This window comes from Choloepus didactylus, chromosome 2 (genome assembly GCF_015220235.1).
Source record: "Choloepus didactylus isolate mChoDid1 chromosome 2, mChoDid1.pri, whole genome shotgun sequence".
Taxonomy (NCBI): Eukaryota; Metazoa; Chordata; class Mammalia; order Pilosa; family Megalonychidae; genus Choloepus; species Choloepus didactylus.
Genome location: NC_051308.1, coordinates 27,836,713 through 27,846,580, shown reverse-complemented (window position 1 = coordinate 27,846,580; position 9,868 = coordinate 27,836,713). Strand labels below are relative to the sequence as shown.

The 9,868-nt window shown below is 41.2% G+C and overlaps 1 protein-coding gene across 1 annotated transcript; it reads right to left on the bottom strand.

Annotated features, from left to right (window-relative positions):
• Positions 1-2,986: 2,986 nt before the first annotated feature.
• On the bottom strand, positions 2,987-4,206 carry LOC119515315 (actin-related protein 2/3 complex subunit 1A-like). The gene is given in 2 exon segments (XM_037811168.1): positions 2,987-4,183; positions 4,186-4,206. Coding segments are annotated over 2 exon segments (1,071 nt in total). The 3' UTR covers positions 2,987-3,133.
• Positions 4,207-9,868: the final 5,662 nt, after the last annotated feature.

Sequence of the window (9,868 nt, the reverse complement as noted above, 5' to 3'; positions counted from 1 at the left end):
AATCAGGAAGGCTGCCATTTAGAGGACTCCTAAAGTCCTTTAAAACCTAAAGTCCTCTTAAAATATATAAATAATATTATCCTTTAGATTTTGGTAAATGCACGTGGTACCTTCCTGTACCTCTCTAAAATTATGTCTTGCCATCTATTTGTTACGGCATCTGTGGTAGATATATCATATAGGCATATCTATCTATCTTTCTATCTATTTGGCTAGTCTGTTCACTCTTCCAGTCATGGGTCTGGAATCCTTGTGTATTGACTCTGTGTGTTATTTACTTCTTCACAGCAGGCTAAGGACTCAAAGCCAGCTGGTGCAAAACTCAAATTCTCACACATCCACCTTGCTTTAAAAATAGCATTAATAAGCAGTTTTTAGCTATTTAGAACTGATCTACTTTGCATACCTGTGAAACTGCACCAAACAGCTGCTAACCATAGATAATATAAAACCTTGAGGCTAAAAAGACCCCAAGCCACCGCTGCCTTTTGGAGCTCTCTGACCCAGAGACTCCCCACCAGGCTGAGGAGTGACATCATCTAGATATGTCAGTCCCCTCTCCCATTGCTCTTTCCCTCAGGGATTCTCTGGTCTTGTGTCCCTTTCTGGGTGGTCCACTGTGTGCAGCATCTATAAAGTTTCCTACAGGGAGGGACTGCCCCTTCCAGGCAACCTGTCCGGGACCACCTGAATAAAGCTTGTGTGTTCCTGCCATCTAGTGGTCAAATCTTTTTCTTGCTCAAGTCTGAAATCCTCAAATTCACAAATGGCTAGTGAGGTCATGCTCTTTCATGGCAACGGCAGAAGTCCAATAGGAAAGAGGAAAAGGCATGCGGTCTCTTAAATGATCACTTCTGCCCTCATTCAGTTAGACAGAGGTAGTCACATGGCCAAGCCCAAAGTTACGGGCTGGGGAAATTTACATGTTTAGTGGAAAGAACTGCATATTTACATGGCAAAAAGTACAGACTCAGGGAGGGATGAACAACTGGGGCCAATAATTCAATCTGCAAGAGTTAGCGAATTCAAGAGCAAAAGGAAATTTTTATTCTTGCTGGAGTGCAGAACTGGAGAAATAGGGAAGCTAGACAGTTTCAATGTGACAGTGATTGTTGGCATCATAGACTTATTAAGAGGCCTAATAAAAGACTAATTATAAACTCCACTTGGGTGCCCGATGAAGACTGTTTCTGATAATTCATAACATTTGATATTCTTTAACAAACCAAATATAAGAATATAAAGGGACAATAGTAGTTTTAAGCAGAGGGTAAAAGAATATTCTTAGCCTTCACATTTTGCAGTTCTCTGCCTATTGAAAAACAGTGGCTGACCGTGGTCACACTTCCCACCCAGACAATTGAAATGAAATCCAGGCACCAATGTAGTTATGACTAGAAATTACCCCTCTGTGATTCCATACTTAGTGAATAGCACTAAAAGCATGCTAGTCTCCAATTAGCCACAAACAGGCACCTCACATCCTACTACAGTTTCCTCATACTGAGAAACCATTAGTCCTTCCTTAGCAAATGCATTAAAGCCAACAGGCAAAAACCACATTGCATACCTTAAGTGCAGGAGCCAGTTCCATAATGGAGCTTACGAGGTGAGCTGCCTGTGCTTCTTGTTTGATGCTGATTGGTAACTTTGGCCTGTTCCTTCATGCAATTATCTTCAGCATGTCTCAATTGTTAGGCTGCTCTTATCAGCTTGAGCATTCTGAAAATCTAACTCCCTGATCACTTCAGAGGAGTATTGTAAGGATGAAAAGGGTACTGACTAAAATTATGACAAAGAATAGTAAGTTGAGGCAGAAATATGAGTTCCTGAATGCCCCAGAAATAAGAAACTGAAAAACATACATATAATCTGAGTTTGGATCATAAACGGTATGTAACTTCATGGCAAGCCAATAACACAAAAATTCCCCAAGATTCCCTGGATCTTTTGTGTACTCAATAGTCTGAATTACCTAATATAGACTATCGCTCTATCTTTATGACTTTATTTCCTCCTTAATAAGGGGAATTAAAGCAGAAAGAGAAGTGCCAAGTATTGTCAACACTCAGAACTTGAAGCTCTTATTGTTATCCTGCTCTCCTTTCTCTTTAACAGAGATAATGATGGTGGTGGCAGTGATGCATATGTGTCTGTCTGTCTGTGTGTCTGTATATGCATGTGCATGCTTTCCTATTTGGTTCCCAGAAACCCTACTCCTAAAGAGAAGCCACCTCCCCCTCCATCTGTTGCCAGCTACTCTCCACTGTGGCCCTGTTTCTGAGTGATCCTTTACCGGATGCTGTATTCCTCTCTTCAGACAACCAAGGATTGCTTTAAAGTTGCCTCCACTGGAGACTATTTGAAGTCTGTCTGTCTCTCACTAAAGGCGCCCCTTTGCCACTATGTCTGTGAAGAAATCTGGCTGCTGCTCTCACCAGCTTTCAATACCACTGAAACACGCTGCCATCCTAAGTAAGCCGTTTCCAGATCTTCCACCTCACCAAGGAAAATGACCTCGGGGCCAACCCCAGGAAAGAGAGATTTGGTTACCTCGTTTTGTCGTCATTGAGCTATTTTTCATATCAGAAATAACCTCTAGAGCTCATGCTTGGCAAATTATCCTTTAGAGAAAGCTGAGATTCGAGTTCATTAACTAATTCCATTCCAGCTCTTTCTAAAGGACTAGTATCTTCCTTTCTGAGAGCAGATAGCCTCACCTCTTTCCTGCTCCTCAGAAAAATTCTCTAGAGATGCAATCTTCCTTTGGCATTATTTAGTGGATTCTTTATTATTATTTTTTTTTACATTCATTATTTTTTTTTTTACTTTCTAGCAGACAATTTACATACCTCCCTACCCCTTCCTTTAAGTTAGTGTGACAATTTTCCATAATAAACTACTTAGAGAGAAGCTTTGGTCAAAGATGGAATGAAATAGAAAAAAAAAAAAAATTACTGCTGCTTTCAAAAACCAACGTTCACCAATTATATTCAAACAAAAACACACAAACGATATTTGCACACGATGTGCTCAGTGTTTCTTGGCGGCTGGCTTTCCTCCCCATCATGCAAACAGCAGAGCTGCGGTCAGTCGCAGTTTGTCATGCTAGATCCTGGAGGTTCACTCAGCTTCACATTATTCGAAGGCCCTGGATAGAAGACTCTAAAGTCTTGAAATCCCAAATTGTCATGGCTCCATCGATGCCAGTAGTGCAAAATTTGCAACAGTCTTGCTTGTCCACCTCATAAATAGACACTTGAGTGATGCTGTTCTGGTGCAGTGTCTCCAAGGCCGTATTGCGGTCCTCAGTTGTGGCCCTCTTGTCCATGTTGCAGAAGCATTCCATGGCCAACATGTTGCGCTGGATGCTCTGTTTTGGAAGGTCTAGTTTGGAGACGAAGGTCAAGCAGCCGCGGTCATCGTAGTTAAAGAGCATTGGGCAGCAGTCGTGGCCAACAGCCATGACGCTGTTCTCAGAGATAAACGATACACTTAGAAGTGGCAGGAACTCCGTTTTCAGAGTTGAAACCTGCACACTTTTTGAGGCATCAGCAACAGACACGGTGCTGTCGTGGCTGACCCAGGCGAGGCGGCTCCCACTGGCTGAGAAGCTGACCCCGTGAACCCAGACACCAGTGCCACTGCCACCAAACTCAGACATCAGCTGGCCAAAAGGCATCTTGCTGCCCCACGGCGTACTGGCTGGCTTTTCATCCACTTCTTTAATGTAGGCAGAAAACACTCTGCATTTAAAGTCACAGGATCCTGCTGCCAGCAAAACATTGTTGGGGTGCCAATCCAAGCTGAGGACTGTGGAGCGAATAGGCTTTTTAATGTGCTTGCTTACCCACCAGTCATTCTCAGACTCGAAGTAACAAACAGAAATGAGTCGTGCTCCACTTCCCACTGCAAATTTGTTCTCTAGCAGGGACCACTTCACAAAAGTGGCTGCACAATTAATTCTTAGGATCACCAGGGTTGGCTTCCAGATACCATCTTTCTGACTCCAAACATAGGTGTTGCAATCTGCCCCACAAGTGACGATGCGGTCGCTCTTGGGAGCCCAGTCAATACCTGTGATGTGTCCATTGTGCCCCTTGAGTTTGTGAGCCTTCACCCGCTGGCTCCTGTTCTTCTTACAGATGTGGGCTTCGTGGTTATTGGGGCTAAGGGCAATCTGTGTACGATCCCTGTTCCAGGCATGGCAGGTGATTGGCTCTAGCAAAAACTGATGCAGAGACATTATTCTCAGTGTTTCCAAAGGGTAGAAAGCTGGGGTTGGGACGGTCCCAGAGCGGAGTATTCGCAGATTCTGGTCAGTCGACATGAACAAGCTCTGGCCATTTAGTGGATTCTTAATCTTTTTATCCAATGTGTGGCTTCTGCACTAAAAAGGTAACTTGGACCACTTGCACATGTTAAATTCATCCCAGTGTTACAACAGGATTTCTAAATACAGGAAAAGGTGGTTATAAAACAACTCATTATGCAAGAAACTTGGATAGACCACCCACAGGCATACTTTTGATTATCAGTGCTAATTAGGACCAGAGGGAGCATGGATAATTGGAATTCCCTGTCATTGAAACAAATGCTATTTTAGTTGCTGCAGTGGCTTTTAATGTGTTGATTTTGCTGGGTTGAGTTACATTTCCAAAATTTCCCTTTCCTGTTGGTTTCTGGTTAGGGTGGTCCACAAGAAAGGTTCTTATGGGAGACTCGAGGTGAAGTTGCTGGCGTTTTGCAGCTTACACAGGTTGTCACTTATCTGCAGGCACACACACTTCATTGGCAGGAGGCAGCCATCGGGCCTTCCCCTCGATTCTCCTTCAGCTTCCCACACTCCTGGGCCAGGGTGTGTGTTTATCCCTGTGATGAAAGTTCTTGGCCTCTGCAGACACCCACACCATCAAGGTCAGATCTGAGGATTCCAGTCAGTTTCCATGGGCTCCACCTTGTGCTTGTGGGTTTTACTTTATTCTTGCTTTCCTTATTTTACATCCATCTTCCCTCCCCAACTACCTGCCCTTTGGACTTCAGGCTCCAATATCCGATTTGAAGAGAATAGCCTTTCAAAGACTGCTTAACTAGCTCCTGCAATCACACGAGGTCAAATCCCTCCAACAAATCCCTTTATAGCCATATCTCTGCTATCTGTCTCTATCTATCATTTATAAAGTTTCTTAGTGATTCTGCTTTTCTGATTGACCTTGACTGATACAGTTGTATGATCAGATGCCTCCCAACCCAACCCCAGGGTTGGAGAAGAAAGTATTGAGAAGAGGAGAAGCAAAGGATCATCTTCTGGAGTGTAACCAGATCTGGATAAAGACAAGAGGCCCTGGCAGGTGCAGTAATGCTGCCTCTACCTTCCTGAGTTTGGGCTGGATGTTCTTCCTCTTCTAGTTCTCAGGCTGCTTTTAAGATGTTTCTTTTTCTTTTCTCTTCTTTTTTTTTTTTAATTTTTAAGCAATTTGATTATGACCTTTCTTGATGTTTCTGGTGTTTGGGGTTTTCAGACTTCTTAAATCTGTGGGTTTATAGTTTTCATCACATTTAGAAATATTTTGTTTATTTCTTCAAATGTTTATTCTGTTCATCTGTTCTCTCACCTCTTCTTTAGGGATTCTAGTTACACATAAATTAGGCTGTTTGATGTCCCATAGCTCACTGATACTCCATTCATTTTTTTGCTACAGTTTTTTTCTATCTGTGTTTCATTTTGAATAGTTTCTATTAGCATGTCTTTATGTCAACTAATCTTTCCTTCTGAAAAGATAATCTTCTGTTAATTCCATTAGCATATTTTGGGGGAGGCAGATATTGTAGTTTTCCTCTTTAGAAGTTTGATCTTGGTCTTTAAAAAATATCTTCTTATATTTTCCATGAATACTTAACATTCTCCATTTTTTTCTCTACCTTCTTGAATGTAAAGGATATAGTTACAATAACTGTTTTAATGTCCTTTGTCTACTGATTCTATCCTTTGTCATTTCTGGGTCTATTTCTATTGATTCATTTTTCTCCGCATTGTGAACAACACTTTCCTGCCCCTTTCTGTGCCTAGTACATTTTTGATTGGACGCTAAACATTTTGAATTTTACATTTTGAGTGCTGGATATTTTTGTATTTCTATAGATACTCTCTTAATTTTTAAATGCAATTTTATTGAAATGTGCTCACATACCATACAGTCATCCAAAGTGTACAACAGTTGTTCACAGTACCATCATATAGTTGTGCATTCATCACTACAATCAATTTTTGAACATTTTCATTATTCCAAAAAATAAAAATGAAATAAGAATAAAAATAAAAGTAAAAAAGAACACCTAAAACATCCTGTCCCCTTCCCTCTCCTCCATTATCCATTTACTTTCTGTCCTCATTTTTCTACTCTTTAGTTCATACACTGGATAAAGGGAGGGTGAGCCATAAGGTTTTCACAAGCACACCATCACACCATATAAGCTATATAGTTATAAAATTGTCTTCAAGAATCAAGGATACTGGAACGCAGTTCAACAGTTTCAGATACTTCCTTCTAGCTCTTCTAATAAACTAAAAATTAAAAAGGGAAATCTATGTACTACGTAAGAGTAACCTCCAGAATGACCCCTCAACTTTATTTGAAATCTCTTAGCCACTGGAACTTTATTTTGTTTCATTTCTCTTCCCCATTTTGGTCTAGAAGGTTTTCTCAATCCATGATGCTGGGTCCAGGTTCACCGCCAGGAGTGATGTACCATGTTGCAGGGAGATTTATACCCCTGGAAGTCATGTCCTATATAGAGAGGAAGGAGGTGAGTTTACATGCCAAGTTGGATTAGAGAGAGAGGCCACATCTGAGCAACAAAAGAGGTTCTCTGGGGGTGACTCTCAGGCACAATTTTAAGTAGTAACAAGCTTCATAAGGGCAAGCCCCAATTTCAAGGGCTTGGCATACTAAACTAGTAGCCTCCAATGCTTGTGAGAATATCAGGAATTTCTCAGGTGGGGAAGTTTAATATTTCCGCATTCTCCCCCAGTCCCTCAAGGGGGCTTTGAACATACTTTTATTCTCTGCCCAAATTACTCTGCGATGCATTAGGGCTTCATGCTAACCTGTACAAACCAACCAGATCTCCCTCCCTATTCAAGATTCCATGTAATTATGGTATTTGAGTAAACTGACCATACAAGTTAAATTAGATAACATGCTATAGAAAATATAGATTTTGCACCAAATAAACATCTCTTCCTTTGGTCCCACATGAAGTCAAAGTTTTAAAACAGTTAATATCATCCTCTACCCTTTAGTCTGAGCTACCCCAGTCTCAAACTGAGTCCATTTTATTCATATCTTCCATTGAAGTCTGATTTCCTTTTCAGCCTCTTTGACAGTTGCTGCATGGGGCAGTGCTGAAACTTACAGCTGCCAAACTCTGGCTCTGAGTCCCAGGAGTCATAAAAACACCCAAAGCTCCAGGGACTGACCAGGTCACACACAAACAGCTCAGTGCCTCAGAATTTAGAAATAACTGTTACAATTCATGAATAGATGTGACTGCTATAAGAGCTTATAATCTAAGAACCTTCAAATAAGCCTTCCCCTGATAACCCATGCTCCCAGATTCAATTCTCAGCATGTGCACATTATTGTTAGCCCATATTAGTGAGGCATTATAATGATTGTCTTTTCATTTCTGGATTATTTCACTCAACCTATTGTCCTCAGGATCCATTCACCTCCTTGCATATCACACAACTTCATTCCTTCTTGCTGCTGCTCACTATTCCATTGTATTCCATTAGACCACCTCCATCCATTGAAAGTCATGAATACTGTTGCCACAAACACCAGTGTGCAATTGTCTACTTGTGTCCCCGCTCTCACTTCCTCCAAGTACACAACCATTAACAGGGTTGCAGGATCATATGGCAACTGCATACTCAACTTCCTGTGAAACCACCACACTGCCTTCCAGATGGGCTGCACCATTCTACTTCCCCACCAGCAGTGAACAATTACATCCCTCTCTCCACATTTTCTCCAGCACTGGTATCCCTATATATATATATATATATATATTTTTTTTTTTACCATTTTTTTATCATCATTTTATTGAGATATATTCACATACCACGCAGTCATACAAAACAAATTGTACTTTCGATTGTTTACAGTACCATTACATAGTTGTACATTCATCACCTAAATCAATCCCTGACACCTTCATTAGCACACACACAAAAATAACAAGAATAATAATTAGAGTGAAAAAGAGCAATTGAAGTAAAAAAGAACACTGGGTACCTTTGTCTGTTTGTTTCCTTCCCCTACTTTTCTACACATCCATCCATAAACTAGACAAAGTGGAGTTTGGTCCTTATGGCTTTCCCAATCCCATTGTCACCCCTCATAAGCTACATTTTTATACAACTGTCTTCGAGATTCATGGGTTCTGGGTTGTAGTTTGATAGTTTCAGGTATCCACCACCAGCTACCCCAATTCTTTAGAACCTAAAAAGGGTTGTCTAAAGTGTGCGTAAGAGTGCCCACCAGAGTGATCTCTCGGCTTGTTTTGGAATCTCTCTGCCACTGAAGCTTATTTCATTTCCTTTCACATCCCCCTTTTGGTCAAGAAGATGTTCTCCGTCCCACGATGCCGGGTCTACATTCCTCCCCGGGAGTCATATTCCACGTTGCCAGGGAGATTCACTCCCCTGGGTGTCTGATCCAACGTAGGGGGGAGGGCAGTGATTTCACCTTTCAAGTTGGCTTAGCCAGAGAGAGAGGGCTACATCTGAGCAACAAAGAGGCATTCAGGAGGAGACTCTTAGGCACAAATATAGGGAGGCCTAGCCTCTCCTTTGCAGCAACCGTCTTCCCAAGGGTAAAACTTATGGTAGAGGGCGCAACCCATCAAACCACCAGTCCCCTATGTCTGTGGTCATGTTAGCAACCATGGAGGTGGGGTAGGTGAATACCCCTGCATTCTCCACAGGCTCCTCAAGGGGGCACTACATCTTTTTTTTTTTCCTTGTTTTTCTTTTTTTTTTTTTTTTTTAACTTTCCCTTCTTTTTTAAATCAACTGTATGAAAAAAAAAGTTAAAAAGAAAACAAGCATACAATAAAAGAACATTTCAAAGAGACCATAGCAAGGGAGTAAGAAAAAGACAACTAACCTAAGATAACTGCTTAACTTCCAACATGTTCCTACTTTACCCCAAGAAAGTTACATAATATAGCAACATTTCTGTGAACTTGTTCCTACTATATCCATCAGAAATTAACAGACCATAGTCATTTCTGGGCATCCCCAGAACGTTAAATAGCTTATCTGTTCTTCTTGGATTATTGTTCCCCTTCCTTAATTGCTCTCTATTGCTAGTTCCCCTACATTCTACATTATAAACCATTTGTTTTACATTTTTCAAAGTTCACATTAGTGGTAGCATATAATATTTCTCTTTTTGTGCCTGGCTTATTTCGCTCAGCATTATGTCTTCAAGGTTCATCCATGTTGTCATATGTTTCACGAGATCGTTCCTTCTTACTGCTGCGTAGTATTCCATCGTGTGTATATACCACATTTTATTTATCCACTCATCTGTTGAAGGACATTTGGGTTGTTTCCATCTCTTGGCAATTGTGAATAATGCTGCTATGAACATTGGCGTGCAGATATCTGTTCATGTCACTGCTTTCCGATCTTCCGGGTATATACCGAGAAGTGCAATCGCTGGATCGAATGGTAGCTCTATATCTAGTTTTCTAAGGAACTGCCAGACTGACTTCCAGAGTGGCTGAACCATTATACAGTCCCACCAACAATGAATAAGAGTTCCAATTTCTCCACATCCCCTCCAGCATTTGTAGT